The 16,504-nt window shown below is 40.4% G+C and overlaps 1 protein-coding gene across 1 annotated transcript; it reads left to right on the top strand.

Moving 5' to 3' along the window:
• The first annotated feature begins 13,689 nt into the window (after nucleotides 1-13,689).
• On the top strand, nucleotides 13,690-15,948 carry LOC104433598 (scarecrow-like protein 23). Its single transcript, XM_010046403.3, has one exon. The coding sequence runs from the start codon at nucleotides 13,995-13,997 to the stop codon at nucleotides 15,420-15,422; it is 1,428 nt and encodes a 475-aa protein (XP_010044705.2). The 5' UTR covers nucleotides 13,690-13,994; the 3' UTR covers nucleotides 15,423-15,948.
• The last annotated feature ends 556 nt before the right edge of the window (nucleotides 15,949-16,504 follow it).

Raw genomic sequence — 16,504 nt, 5'->3', positions numbered from 1 at the left:
ACTGTAACATCTCTTTGTTCATAGTGGAATCCAGCCAATCGGCTGTCAGTGCAGAAAAGTGGACGTAGGCTTGAATCAAGCCGAACCACTATAAACCTCGTGTTTAATTCTCTCTTTCCTTTACTCTGTCTTACGATTGATTTTTTTAATCCTTCATCTGTCTAAGTATTGCGCAAACTGCAAGAAAATTTTCATAAACCTATTCACCCCCCTCTAGGTACTCGTACTAGCATTATCATTTTTAGCATAAAGCATGTAATGGTTGTAAATATAATGGCCCATGACAAAAAGGGCTTGTAAATATAATTGATATAATTGTGTGCTTGCAAGTGGTTGTTTTCCTGGCTGCTTATTGTTGTCTAGGTGTTATATGTGCGCTCCCGAATGTGCTTAATGAAAAGATAAAAAGAAACGGAAGGGCAATGCGCTAGGCTGTCGAAAAAATAACCCTTGCTACTCGAGACTCTGGAGATGGAGTTGAAGCCGTGACACTAGTCGTTAACATTCTCCGAACGAATTTCTTCCAATCAATCCATTAAAAAGAATCTTGGAAGTTTCCTCACTCCAAGTCCCTTTCATGGAAGCTTATCTCAAGACATCGAATGGATCGAATAGCATCGATTTTCTCAAGTGTGACCTCAACAACTATTCGAGAGTTGTGATTCATCATTCTCCTAGATACAAACCATATGATTTTCGATACTTCATTTGTCGAAAATAGCAAGAAATTCAAATTAGGTGATTCATGGAATAGAATTTTTTGATTATCCACCTTTCACAACAAGAATCCAGACCACTCAAAGATCTTTCTATGAAACCCGCGGTGACAGGATACCCCTCCTTTGGCCCACATATGATGTGTCGAACTTGATTGGATTTGGATTCGATCCCTTAAGTGTTCATCCAGACGATTTTAAAGTAGTCGACATATTAAAGCACATCGTGAACATATTTACTACTGTACCTCCCAAGTGGAGGTGTACTGTTTTAGAAGATGGCGTTGCCAAAAACTCGGCCACATCTCTCCTCCAACCCTTACCGGGGAGTTAGGCGATCAAGTCATCTCCAAGAACTTCATCTGTCGGTGCCGCCCTTCGTTTCTCTTCCAGCGCTGATTCAAAACACCGTCGACCCTATTTGATGCGACTAAATTGCGTCCCCGCAGTTTGAAATATGGATCCTGAAAGAGTTGGACGTCCGCAGTTGTATACAATTAGACTGAACATGAGAAGCAGTATGGTTTGTTGGCTACTTGGGTTTTGCAGATTCTGGAAAAGTTATCTTCCTAAAGAAGACGGACGATGCGTCCACACAAAGAATCTTGCACTTATCCGGGCCTGTGCGACGTACGGAGTGAAGAACTTCAAGCAGTCGAAGGCAAGCTCTGATCACTACTATTCCACTCGACTAATTACTGGTGCAGAGAGTTTAGTTTTCCTCTCGTCTGCAATCAATTTCGAGCGGTATGTAGTTGGGAAATTCGATTCATAGAGTAAAGAAAGAGTAGAGAGACATGTTTTAGCACCAAGTTGAAGAGAGACTATCACTTGTATGATTATTAGGACTCTCCCATTTAAGCTTCATTTCTTTCACGGAATATATATTTTTCCTATTTTCTAGTGTTTGGTTCATTTAAAAAAATAAGTTAACGGAAAATATATTTCTAATCAACAAAAAACTTATACTTAAATTCAGGAAAATCATTTTCTCTTTGAAAAAATCAGAAAATATTCTCTAAAATATGATTAGCTTTCGATGCTTAGACTTAAAACTCTACAATTGGACATGGAAACTCGACGCCAATTCTCAGGTGCCCAATGTACAGGATCAGGTCTCCAGTGCCCAGACTTAGGTCTATCGAGATCAGACACCCGTGTCTCCGCCCCCTTTTTTGTATGCTCCATCTTCAGGCTCGTTGAGTCGAGCCGTCTCGCTCAGCTCGTTCGTCCCCCAACCCCGTATGCATGAATATTGCATTTCTTTGATGTTGTGGCCTGGTTGCACGATTTTTTCGGGTTTAGATCCGCGTTTGCTCACCGCCATTCTCGCCCGGTAGACCACTGGCTTGACAAAAGACCCGGTTCACTTTGGTTCTAGGCTAGGATTTTATTTGTGTGGGCCAGCTCCCGTTAGATTTAGGCTCAGGTGATTTAATCGCGGGCCGGGTTTTTCTTTTCTTTGATTTTTCATTTTGGGCTGAATGTTTTACCAATCTGGGCTCATTCGTTGAGCCTAGTCCAACCCAGGTCGGACGCGGAAGTCCGACCTGGGTATGTTTATTTATATGATATTATTTTATTTTATTTTATTTTATTTTATTAATTAAAAATAAAATTTCAAAAATATTCAAAAAAATCTGAAATTAGGAAAAGGCTAAAAAATAGTTTTTGGGTAGTTTTCAAAAATTTTCCAGAAAAGTCCTTCAAAAAAATCAAATCTCGAAAAAAAAATTTCTAATCAACCCCTTACAAATTGATTTCTAATCAACCCCTTAAAAAAAAATTAGATACCGGAAGGGCATTAATTGATTAACTAGTGTAATAAATTATCGATCTTGGTTTATCTAATTACTTATGTTGACAAAAATAAAAAAGAGGAGAAAGAGAGAGTACGAAAGCAAAGGAGAGTGTGCGGCTGCAGAGGGAAAAAGTGAAAAGGAAAGGAAAAAGCCAAAGTAGAGGGGAAGAAGTGATGGGACATTTACTGTTCATCTTCTTCCCCACCTTTGCTGCCCAATCGTGAGTTTCTCTTCACCCGCGCTGCGCTCGCATCGCCGGTCTCCACCAGCCATCGTCGCGCCGACTCACGACGACCCAAGCGCCGACGCCCAGCGACACCACCGCGCTTCTGCAACCCGCGACACTGCCGATTCCGAATCGGCCCACACCTCCGCTGTTGCTGCGTCCGCGACCACCCGGTGCCTGACGCCCGACGACCGCACCTCTGCACCAGCGAGCTCGTCCCGACGCCTGCTGCAACGACCACTGCCGCAAGTCTCCTCCCGTGACGCCAGCCTGCAGCGCCGACGTCCTCCCCCGCTTTCCGTCTGCCGCCGGTGATAGCTCCGCCATTGCGCCCCATCCCGAGCCACCATCGCCGCGACGACCCGACGCTGCGCCCTCCTCCGAACCGACGCCTGTGACCTGCCGTGATCTGCACTCCATCACCCCTCCAGACGCCGATCAAGCTGCCGGATTCCGCCACCAACGCCAGAGAAGCTGGTCCCGCTTGCCCTTGCTGCCGCCCCGTTCCTGCCGGTCCGCCTTCGCCGGAGTTCCCGGTGACCAGCCGCACGAGCTGCCGAGCTTTTCTTTTAGAAGCAAAGGAAAAAGAAAAGAGAAAAGCAAATTAGGTAGTTTGTTTTTTTCTTTATTTTATTATTTATTCATTTTAAATTTTGTTATTATTGTTTAAGTTAGAATATGATTTGTCAATATTAATATCTATGCATTTTGTAGGCATTATACGTAAGGATTTTGTTGAACTTATTGTAATTATTAATTTGATCCGAGAGACATCGGATCAATTTTTTAATTATATTAAGTTTCGGCTTTTTGATGGTATTTTGGTTGTTAAATCAATGGGAATAAAGTATTTCTCTTAATATCTTACTTGGATTTCTAATCAACCCCTTACAAATCGATTTGTGACGACCTATAAATAACAATAACTTGCAAGTTAAAAACTCAGGTCATAAGTCATGAGTTGATGGGCTTGGGAGAGCCCGAACTAAGCCTAGACTTAATAAAACCATTAGCCTAATGCCGCGTGGGGGTAGAGGTCACAACATGATTGTCGATTTTCTTACGTGACTCGGTAAAATAACATTAATCATTTTCTACATCACTCTCAGTAGTGTCAAGGCACACGTCTAAGCATGCTTAAAGTTGGGCAATATGGGTAGTTACGTGCTGGAGAAAGTGAATGAAATGAAAAGTTATAAGATGTTCGTATTATTTTACAAAAAAATTATAAAATGATTCCTAAAACTAGAAAAATAATTTGATGCACATATATCAGTGTGTTTTTACAAAAAATTTAAATAAATGCATATCAAGTTATCTAAAAATATCCAAATATATCCTGTTGATATTGGTAACATATTGGCCTAAGCATGTCGCAAACGGATTAAACATATCGATTAGTCGAAGACACGGTTACCATTTGTGAACGAACTGATAGTCCATTCGTGGCCTGAATATAATAAAGCTCAACTCAAGCACGCTTAACTCTTGTACATGTCTTGCTATTGGAAGGCCGGCTGAAAGATTAACAGCATGATATCATTCTTTCATGATAACGCTAGCTGAAAAAGACAATTTAACAAGATATGATATAACAGATCAACAAGGCCCAAGAAGTTCCTGATAAAGTTAAAAGGCATCGTTACGTCTAAAGAGATTCGACACTATTTACATTGAAATCAGAAGCGATGGGTGAAGTTCAAAGAGATGGCAAGCACTTGAACAAGTGTGCAAGATCAATGGCAAGTTTTCCGGTTGACATTCTAACCGAGATCTTCTTGAGGATCTCTGCAAGACCTTTGGTCCGGTTCAGGTGTGTATGTAAATCTTGGAATTCTCTTCTCACCAGCCCATTTTTCATCAAAGCCTATCTTGAGAGATCGACCAAATTGCATAAGTTTAATCTTCTTAAGTATGACTCGGACAACTTTTCAAGAGTACAGATTCATAAGCCTCCCAATAATGAATTGTCTGATCTCGATACATCATTTATCAGAGATGGTGAAAAATTCAAATTAGTTGATTCGTGCAATGGAATTACTTGTTTTTCCACTTTAGACCGTAAAATTCGCCACAACTCAAAAATCTTTCTATTGAACCCGTCAACCGGTGAAAACATGGCCCTTCCTCAACCGAGCTATCACGTGTCCAACTTGGTTGGATTCGGATTCAATCCCTTAAGTGGTCATCCAGATGATTTTACAGTAGTCAACGTGAATATATATGTTGAAAAATGGCCGAACTATACCTCTCAAGTGGAGGTGTATAGTTTTAGAAGAAATTGCTGGAAACAACTTGGCAACATTTTTCCTCCATCGCTTAGCCAACACCTAGGCAATCAAGTTATCTTCGAGAACTTCATTTGTTGGTGCCCTTGTTTTCGCCTCGATCGTGAGATCCTCACGCTGATGATCCTATATGATGTAGCTCAAGATGCTTTCCAAAAAATGGCACTTCCAGATATAATACCTCTTGGGGAAAAACTTATCAGCTTACTAGATGGTTGTTTGTCTGTAATAGCACGTAATTCATCGACTAAACAATGTGAAGTATGGATTATGAAAGAGTTTGGTGTCTGTGAATCATGGACCAAATTGTATACAATTGGAGCGTCTACAAGAATAATTGGAATTCGTCAGCCAATTGGGTTTGCAGATTCTGGAAAAGTTTTCATCGTAAATACCTTTTATAGGGGATTACGAGAAAAATCTGTCAGTCATCTGGCACTTTACAACATACGGAGTGAAAAGTTTGAGACATTTGAAATGATGGTCGATTGTTACGATACCACTCAACTGGTTACTTGTTTAGAGGGTTTGATTTCTCTCTCCTCCACAAACGATGTTAAGCATTAGGAGGTCGGTGGAATTGCTTTTCAGACTAAAGAGCACATGGAGAATTACATGTTTTGTTATATCGAAGAGACTTCTCTTTGTATGAGTAAGATTGTCTTTTATTTCCATGTACTTTTCATGCTATAGTTCTTAGTTTGTTTTCAGATTCATGAATGTATTGGTATGTAAGTGAATATTCATGTGATGTAGAAGAAATAGTAATATTGTTAACCTTGTTTCAGGTTGATTTTAGTAACATGTTACCTAAAATGAATACCAAGAAATCTAACACATGCTAACACATAACGTTAATGCCATTCCAACACCAGCAAAACCGAATGCATTGCAATCTCGACAAAATTGAAGAATCGAGATCAAATAATTCATATTTGACAGGACGATACATCTGCACTCTGGCCAGGTTGTCAAGGTCATCAAACTTGTGCAATTTGGTTGATGGTAGAGTAGAGAATCCCATGATTTACAGACACGTCTGAATCGGATCAAAGGTGTTGCCGAGGGGCTGAATAAGATCTCCATTAGGATGTTAGTTGGGAACCTCGCCATTGTTCTTCGCACAGTTTTTTACGAGTGCTCAGCAAAATCTCTTTAATCTTCACAAGTTGCTTATGATATCTATGTAAATGGTTGTCAATTTCTTTGGATGTGACGATGCCTTTGGACTTTAGGAAAACTTCTCTTTTGCCTTACTGCTTTGAAGTCAGCTTACCAAGAAAGCCAGTGAATGTAGTGCATTCTGCTATCTACATGCTCCATTTTCGAACTACTTAAACCAAAACCCTTAGGTTTTAAAGTTTCTCTCATTATTCTTTCTTCTCATTCACTACTTTTCCATGTTTTATGACGAAGCTCGACATCATCGGGGAAAAAACATGTACACAAGGAGATATTTTCCTTAAGTAATTTTGATGAGATTGTGCGTCGTATTCACAATCATTAGATATTTTAAACCTTGACATTTTTCGCATGATAATGTATGTAATCTCTTTTTTTTCTTTTTTTTTCTTTTTTTACCATGCATTGACATTTAAGTAGCAACATCCGATAGTCCCTAAAGTCCCTTGCCAAGGGGAAAACATAATCATAATGAATGATTCTTTCGCATACTTTTCCTTTGATATCATAAGATTTGTCAATATGAAAAACAAAAGATACAATTAAATATAAATCAAGATAGAGTTTTTGGCACCCAAAACAAATAGTACGATGCTATTTCTATCCTCATTTTTGCTAAGACACTTCTTTCTTTTTTAGTAACTGACCAAAATACCCTTCTTGTCAGGCTAATAAAAAAAACTGCATTTATTTCTATCATCTCTCTCATCAATTTCATAATATAAATGCTCAATTACATCCAACAAGATATCTTGTTATCCCCCATCCTATTATCACTTTGTGTAGAGAAGGTTGTTAATTTTAATTCACGGTCTCATAATTTATTCACAAAAGCTATATATAAGATGTTAAATTTCTATTTTTGATGGCTTATGAATACAACTTTTTATATAATAGTTTCAACAAACCTTTATTTCAGAATTGAAAATTAAAATTGCTTAGCATCTATTTGAACTTCACAAATCGCTTCTGATTTAATGTAATACTTTATCTAGCACTTCCTTGGCCTTATTCATTGTTCTATTCCAAGAATGAAACGTAGTAAATTAGTTTTTTTTCTTTTTAATCACGACTGTTTACAATGTCACTCAGAGGAGAACTCAGTATAGTTCATTTCTTTTAGATTATCACAGTTTAAAATTTTTTATGGTAGTCCATTGTAAACAAGAGAAGAAAATTGCAATTTCGATTTTCATTAATTACCATGATTTACAAAGATTTAGAATGTATGTGGTAAATGAGAATGAATGTCACAAACTTAGATTTTTTTCTAGTAGTTAAATTTTCAAAAAGTTACGATGTTTTCATTGTAATCTCTATATCGCTCAAGAAAAATTGTCAGCACTAGGATCTCTCCCTTTTTCTTTTTCTTTTGTTAATAAAAAAGAATTCGAATTGACAAAGATCAATTATTAAGACGCAACAATTCAAGAGGGCCAAAATGATGCCTTCTTGATAAGTCATAAGGCATCGTTAGGTCCAACGAAAAGGTGTCATAGTTTGCATCGAAGTCAGGAGCAATTATGGAGTTAAAAGACATTAGCTACTTGAACGGAGGCTGCCAGCAAGACCTTTCTGTTCAATTCAGGAGAAAATGTAGATTTTGAAACGTTCTTTCTTACGAGCACCTTTCATCAAAGCTCATCTTGACAGATCAACCAAATCGGATAATTCGATATTGTTGGTCAAATTGTTGAGCATTAGGTGATTGGGGAAATTGTCCAATCAATCCTAAACATATCGTATAAATATCAATTCAATTATAAATTTTTCAATTTTGGCAATTTAATCCTCAACTTTTGTGTGAAATTTCAATACAATCCTCCCAGCGAATTTTTGTCAAAACTCACCGACGTGACAATATGCCACATAGGATGGTAAGCAATAACTAAACCACCACCACATTAGAGATTTCCATTAAAAATTGATCGAAAGGACTATATTAATATTTCGCTTCAAGACTAAATGTTAAAATTAGAAAGTTTATCATTAAATTGGCATTTTATGATAAGTTTAAGATAGATCGGGTAATTTTCCCCAATTCCAAATGGAATATCAAATTGTTCCTTGTTAGCTGAAAACTTTAAATCAAATTGAACATCTCGAACTAGTCCATTAAGGAAAAAATTTCACAAATTACAGAGGTCTGAGTCATGCTGGCGATCAACTTTAAACGCCATTTCACCAAATAATAGCTGTCTTCCTTGGGTCAAACGCTCGAGATCGCTGCGACCCAACACAAATAGATGGTCGCACGGCAGAATGAGTCGCTACCTCAAAACAAATTCAACCCTGTTTACATTGAAATCAGAAGCGATTTGTGAAGTTGAAAGAGATGCAATGCGCAAGATCAGATGGAGAGTTTTCCAAATGACATGCTGTGGGAGATCTTCTTGAGGCTCTCCGCAAGACCTTCGATGCGATTCAAGCGTGTATGCAGATCTTGGAAGTTTCCTCTCTCCGAGTCCCTTTTCGTGGAAGCTTATCTCGAGACATTGAACGGACTGAACAGCTTCGATCTTCTCAAATACGACCTCAACAACTGTTCGATAGTCCCGATTCACCGTTCTCCCATATACAAATCATAAGATCTCGATACTTCATTTGCCGAAAATAGCGAGATACTCAAACTAGGTGATTCATGCAATGAAATTGTTTGTTTATTCACCTTTGACCGCGAGAATCCAGACCACTCAAAGATCTTTGTGGAACCTGTCGACTGGTGACAGGATACCCCTTCCTCGACCGACATCAGATGTGTCGGACTTGGTTGGGTTTTGATTCAATCTCTTAAGTGGTCATTAGGATGATTTTAAAGTCGTCAATGTGGAAACACATCGTGAACATATCTACGACTGTACCTGCCAAGTGGAGGTGTATAGTTTCAGAAGACCACGTTGGAAACAACTCGGCGACATCTTCCCTGCATCCCTTACCGGGGAGTTAGGCGATCAAGTCATCTTCAAGAACTTCATCTGTTGGCGGCCTTGATGTTTTGCAGATTCTGGAGAAGTCATCTTCCTGATGCAGACGAATGTGGCGTACGAGCAATGAATCTTGTACTTATCTGGGCCTATGCGACGTATGGAGCGAAGAACTTCAGGAAGTTGAAGTCAAGCTCCAATCACTACTATTCCACTCGACTGGTTACTATTACAGATTGGTTTCTCTCTCGTCTGCAATCAATTTCGAGCAGTAGGTAGTTGGGAAATTCGATTGATAGAATAAAGAATGAGCAGAGAGACGTATGTTTTTGTACCATATTGAAGAGACTTTCATTTGTATGATTAATAAGATTCTCCCATTTAGGCTTCATTTATTTTGCGAGAAACATTTTTCTTATTTTTTGACATCTGATTTTTTTAGGAAAATGAGTTAATGGAATATGTATTACTAGTTAATGAAAAACATATACTTAAATTAACGAAAATGATTTTCTCTTTAAAAAATCGGAAAACACTTCTCAAAATATGATTAAATTTCGATGCCTAGACCCGAGACTCGATGCTTAGTCGTGGGAAACCCGACGTTAGTTCCCAGGGCCCCAGAGTTCAGGACCAAGTTTCCAGCAGCTTGGGTCCATTGAGGTCAAGCCCGAGCCACCAACGCCAACACCCAACTTCATCAAGGCCCGACAGTCACCAATGCCCAAGTCCATCAAGGTCAGACCCAAAGTCTTGGTACTTGTGCCCAATTCCTTGGCACCTAAGCCCAAGTCTATGAAGGCAATGCTCAAGTCCTAAACCTTCGAGCTTTAGTCCCTAGCACTTAGCTATGGATCCACAAAGACCGTGCATGGGCTCCCGATGCTCAAGTTCAGGTTCTTTGTCAATGAAATGTTCGTTCTTACAAAATGTTCTTTTAAAAAATCAATTTTTAATTTTTCTTTTCTTTTTCTTTTCTTTTTCTTTCCTTTTTTTCTCATGCTGGCAATTGGCTAGGGAAGAAGGAAAAGATAATATATATATATATATATATATATATATATATATATATAAGCAAAAAGAAAAGAAAGAATTAAATTTTTTGAACTTTTTGGTAATTTCCACTTGAAAAATCAAATCAGAATTTTTATACCAAAAGTCAAAAAAAATATTTTATAATTCATTCTCACGTTTCAACCAAATACTAGAACATAAATTTATATAAACTATTTTTTAAAATTGTCATATTTTTCATAAAACAAACGCAGTCTTAATTTTGTTTTACTTTTCATAATGTAGACCTCAATATGGTTTCGATTTCATTTATGGATTGCTGTGCAATTCGCCATCTGGGGAATTGATGGAACGTTTTATTGGAATATAAGTCAATGTTCATATGTTGTGGATAACAAATGGGAGCGATATTAACCCACTATTAGATTGATTTTACTAACATATGACATGAAAATTGAATAGGCTTTGCTAGCATAATAGTCCTTAGAGTACCGTGAGAATAATAATCTATTATAAGTCACAAATTCTTTAAAAAAGTGAGTTCCACAACAATTTGTAATTATTTTTTATTTGATTTTTTGTAGTCCATAATAAACTGTTAGTCTTATATTACATTAAAAACAATTACACAATCATTTCTCAAATTGAATATCAAGAAATCTAACGTGTATCATCAGTAGTTTCTCTTCATCACTCAAAAATATGGAATATCAAAAATAATTTGGGGAAAACAAGTAACAATCTTGGGTATCATAAAGCCCGTTATGCTTGGGAACAGATTTCATGTCGTTAATGCCCATTCCCATACTTTTTTTTTCTTGATTAAAACCATCAAAAATCCTGAACAGATACATCCATCCCAATCATATCACAAAAAAATCCTAAACGGATATAACCACAACAAACCCAACAAAACTTTAAGGCGAATTCGAGATACATATGGTGCGGATGTACCAATTTGAGATTTCTATTGTTATTAACCATTTCCTTTTTGTATCCCAACTCCAAAAATCTGTACTCGCTTTCTCATACAAATTGGGCCTGTATAAGACAAGGGTGGACGTGGGAATTCTAAGACTGCGAAATAGAAATTTTGCCTTACCCACGTGTGAAAAATTAATGATTTTTTCGTAACTTTATAATTTTCAATACATTGATTATTCCCATGATGTGTACAATCAGCGCCTCTAAGAATTCATGCGAAATTTAGAAGGGATCACAGGCAAGGCGACTTGTCGGGCCAACCAAAGTTTGGAATTCGAATGAGAAGCTTGTACAAGTCATTTTCTCCTGGTCTCTTTTCGCCGATGATGGACCCATTGGACTTGTTCGTTCTTATAATCAATATGGATGGGCTGGCCCGACACCAAAGATGATCAGATGTGCACAAAGACTGGGCTTGGAATTAAGACAGTGAAAAGTGAAGATGGGGATATCTTAAATCCTTCTAATTTACACAAAGGTTTACAAAGGTTTCCCCACCATCGAACCAAGCACAAAATGTCGTAGCGTCATTAAATTTGAAACTTTCTTTTTTTTAACAACCATACATAAATTCATTCGTAAACCATCGTCAATTTCACTTTTAGTTGTCGCGGATGTCCCATTGCTTTTGGGTTGGACATCCAATATTGTGCCGGGATTGAGAACCGGTCACGACGGGCTCAACTTCCGTCTTAATTTAGCGGCCGACATTTATGGGGTACGGTTTGACATCATACCATTGTGTGCATGAAGATTTCTCCTCAATAACCAATTTAGGTTTTGGAAATCTAGTAGGAAAATGACACAAATAGTTTCTGAACTTGACCCGATATATAATGTTGTCCCCGAACATTTAATATATTCAATGTGATTCTTAAACTTTAGCGTGCCGTGAACTTTTAATTTGTTCAATAGAATCCCTGAACTTTTAGTGTATGTTCAATCTAATCCTTGAACTATATAAACATGTTTAATATTGTCCTTCCATTAGTTCAAGTTCAGGAATAATATTAAACATTTTTATATAATTCAGGGATTAGATTAAACATATATTAAAAATTCAATGATCACATTAAACAAATTAAAAATTCGGAAATGGCATTATACATTAAGATAAAACTCGTGGGCCATGTTGAACAACTGAAAAGTACAAAGACAACATTGTATATTGAATCAAAATTCAAGTATTATTTGTACAATCATCCAAATTCTATTAGCGGAAACTTGAGGGGACATAAACAAGAACTCTTGGTAATTGGATTAGATGCTACAATGAACTCGTGCATTTTGAGGCTTACTTGATTATTGTAATTATCCCTTTGGCTGCATTAGGTAATGTGGGAAGGTGATGTTTGATTAGCTGCTTAAACTATGATTAAAAAAACATAACTATAATAAATAAATAAATCCCTCCAACCCCACTGCCCCACGTCGCAATCATCTGTTGGCCAAGATCAAGCCCAAAGTAAATACAAACCCTCTTCTCAAGTGCACAAAGAAACAAAAACAACAAAGACATATCAAAGACCCAAACAAGAGGCAGAAGCTTTTTATTATATTAATAAAAAATCCTTCCCTTAAACACAACATCTCAAGAATCCAATGACGATAGCAATTAGGAGGGATGAATAATAATCTAATCATCTATACATATCTTACCTTTACCCCAAAAAAAAATAATAATGATAATAATAATCTAATCATGATTATCTCCCCATAACAAATGGACATAACAACATAATCAAACGGACTACCTAACAAGGTTAACCAAAGACCTCAATCCCACGTTCTAATTTTATTCGACTCAACAACGACATGTCCAAACTCTCCGAGAGAGAGAGAGTGATCAATTTATGTGTCATGATAAGAATATTAAGACTCACATACTAAATTGATACACGAAAAGGGCATGATAAATTGTAAGTGGTTATATGAGTTAGCAAACTAGCAAATACCCATCAAATGATGAATAACAATTTGTCATGCCGCCTTTAAATTAAATCAGTATGATAATAGAGAAAGTAACGCAAATAATTCTTAAAACTCTGGCCCAATATTATAGAAAGTCAATAAAATATATTGAAGGTTTGGGGAGTTGACCGAACATTTAGATTCCATTTGTTTCACAAAAATAAATAATTTAGAAATATTTTCCTAAGAATAATTGCATCTAATGAAATGATTCGTCAATGGGTAATGTTTTTATTATCGACAACAATTTAAGTATAAACATTTTCATGGGGATGAAAATATTTTCTATTTATTTATTTTTATAAATAATACAGACAATTATTTTAAAAAATATTTTTAAAATTATTTATCTTTTAATGATAATTAACAAGCAAATTGAATGAATTAAAAGTTTAAAGATGATGTTGCAACGATGTGAAAAATAAAAATTGAGAATAATTCCTGTCATTTTCGCTCAATGATTATTCGTGCCTTATTTTTATTACTGCATAAAATGTCATATTCATCCTATCATTTTATTTTATGGGGGGTGTGTGTTATTTTACCATTGGAACAATGATAGGTTGAATTATCAATCTCTGAATCTCTCTCTCTCTCTCTCCATCATTCATCCATCCCCTACCGGCCACCACCCATCTCTCTCTCTCTCTCTCTATCCACGTTACACCTCTCAGTCTCTGACCCTGACACCAACATCTCTGCAACTCCCTCTGTACAAGCTCGCCTTGTCCTTCTCCTCTCGGATTTGTTCTTCTTCCCCGCGAAAGCTTCCCCAAAAGCTGTCCCCTCCTTTCAGATTCTCTCTCTGACAATTCCCCGGCTTTTTCTCTCTCTACCCCCACCCACTCCGACTCCCTCTTTCTCTCTCTACCTCCCCCCCATCGATCATGCTTCAGAGCTCCCTCGTCCCTCAATCCCCCATCGCTTCTTCTTCGACCGCCCCCGCCGCCCTCCTCCGCCCCGCCTCCTCCTCCTCCTCCTCCTCCTCCATGAAGACCAAGCGCCCCGACCGCGACCGGGACCTCCCCGGCGCCGGCGCCGGCTCCCCCTCCTCCGGCGACGACCGCCCCTCCTCCTCGAAGCGAACCCACTTCTCCGGCGGGGACGACGCCACCGTCTCCGGCGAGAAGGCCGCCTCCGCCTCCGCCGCCGCCGCCGAGGAGGCCGAGCTGGAGCCGCCGGCGCCGGCCGACGACGGGGAGGGCAGCGGGCTGCGCCTCCTGGGGCTCCTCCTCCAGTGCGCCGAGTGCGTCGCCATGGACAACCTAGCCGACGCCAGCGACCTGCTTCCGGAGATCTCCGTCCTCTCGTCGCCGTTCGGGTCGTCGCCGGAGCGGGTCGCGGCCTACTTCGCGCACGCGCTGCAGGCGCGCGTGGTCAGCTCGTTCCTCGGGTCGTACGCGCCGCTCGCCGGCCGGGACCTGGCCCTCGCTCAGTCGCAGCGGATCTTCCACGCGCTCCAGTCCTACAACTCCATCTCCCCGCTCGTCAAGTTCTCCCACTTCACCGCGAACCAGGCCATCTTCCAGGCCCTGGACGGCGAGGATCGCGTCCACGTCATCGACCTCGACATAATGCAGGGCCTCCAGTGGCCCGGATTGTTCCACATCCTCGCCTCCCGGTCCCGCAAGATCCGGTCCGTCCGGATCACCGGGTTCGGGTCCTGCTCCGAGCTGCTCGGCTCCACCGGCCGCCGGCTCGCCGACTTCGCCAGCTCCCTCGGCCTGCCCTTCGAGTTCAACCCGGTGGAGGGCAAGATCGGGAGCCTGCCCGACCCGGGCCGCCTCGCCGTCCGCCCCGGGGAGGCCGTCGTTGTGCACTGGATGCACCACTGCCTCTACGACATCACCGGCAGCGACCTCGCCACCCTCCGGCTACTGACGCTGCTCCGCCCAAAGCTGATCACCACCGTCGAGCAGGACCTCAGCCACGGCGGCAACTTCCTCGGCCGCTTCGTGGAGGCGCTGCACTACTACAGCGCGCTGTTCGACGCGCTCGGCGACGGGCTCGACGGCGACAGCGTGGAGCGGCACGTGGTGGAGCAGCAGCTGCTGGGGTGCGAGATCCGGAACATCGTGGCGGTCGGCGGGCCGAAGCGGACCGGCGAGGTGAAGGTGGAGCGGTGGGGGGAGGAGCTCAGGCGGGTCGGGTTCCGGCCCGTTTCGCTGGCGGGCAACCCGGCGGCGCAGGCCGGGCTGCTGCTCGGCATGTTCCCGTGGAAGGGCTACACGTTGGTGGAGGAGGGCGGCTGCCTGAAGCTGGGCTGGAAGGACCTCTCGCTGTTGACCGCGTCCGCGTGGCAGCCGTCCGATTGACCTTACCCTTTTCTTCCACTATGCCGCCCCATCAAGATCGGACGGCCACGAAGAGGTCTCTGGGTAACGCTGGCATACGACGCGCGCGGTCATTTAAATAATGAGCGCGTGTCCAAATCCGTCGATTTCGAGGCGTATTAAGGAAATTCGGCCCCGTGATTGGGCGATGCGGACATCGGTGCACGGGCGCTGCCGTACGTGCAAAAGCAGCCGATGAATTCCTCGGGAGGCTCGAATGGTAGGCGGAATAGCGTTCGGACAACGGTGATTCCGAAGCGAAGGCAAATCTCGTTCGCTTTTGTTGTTGTTGTTGTAATTCTTTTGAGGGATTAGTAGGGCAAATTGTATTTATTTGTCGGGAAAAAAAAAAACAAAAAACCCAATTTTGTGAAGACCGAAACGGGTCTTCTTTTTTTTTTTTTTTTTAAATTGTTTATAGCTCCTGAATTTTAGGAATAAAAGAATCAAATTTCTATTCTTTGGTAAACAAAGAGAGAGACCCCCATGACTTTTGGGGATTTGAAGATTTGGTCACTTTTTGATACAAATGTAGGGGGGCAATGTGATTAGATTATCCCTTTTTCCTGCCCCCCCTTTTTTTGGGGATTCAAACAAGCTTTGGAAAAGTAGAGTTGTACGATCTTTGCTAGGTTCATTGTGGAGATTAAAAAAATGTGTATCCATGTTATATGGTAATTGGCTATTTGAATTTTGGGTTCGATTGATGGAACGTGTCCGAAAGAAGATGGTGCTTTTGTCTGAATTTGATCGCCCGAGGTCTACGAAGGACACCGAAGAAATCATAATATATGACCTTATCTTTGGTATGCCCATTGGCAAATAATATTCATATGTAAGTACTGATGGGATTTGAACATACGACATCCATAACTCCAAGCCGATGAGACATTTAGATTTTCATGCTACATTTAGTAAAAGAATCTAGTGGTACCCCCTTATATGAGTTATTATTATCAGGTATCTAGTCAAAGAATTGAATACAGCATGTCAAAATCATCCTTTAGTAAAACACAACGAAAGTGTCGAGATGTTTTCACCAAGACGTCCAAGATATCAAGGGG

This window comes from Eucalyptus grandis, chromosome 1, assembly GCF_016545825.1.
Source record: "Eucalyptus grandis isolate ANBG69807.140 chromosome 1, ASM1654582v1, whole genome shotgun sequence".
Taxonomy (NCBI): Eukaryota; Viridiplantae; Streptophyta; class Magnoliopsida; order Myrtales; family Myrtaceae; genus Eucalyptus; species Eucalyptus grandis.
The sequence above is the reverse complement of the archived record's forward strand: the minus strand, read 5'-3'. Positions and strand labels throughout refer to the sequence as shown.

Bases quoted from the DNA above. Each gene is read 5' to 3' on its own strand.
- LOC104433598 (XM_010046403.3), top strand. From the start codon at position 13,995: ATGCTTCAGAGCTCCCTCGTCCCTCAATCCCCCATCGCTTCTTCTTCG.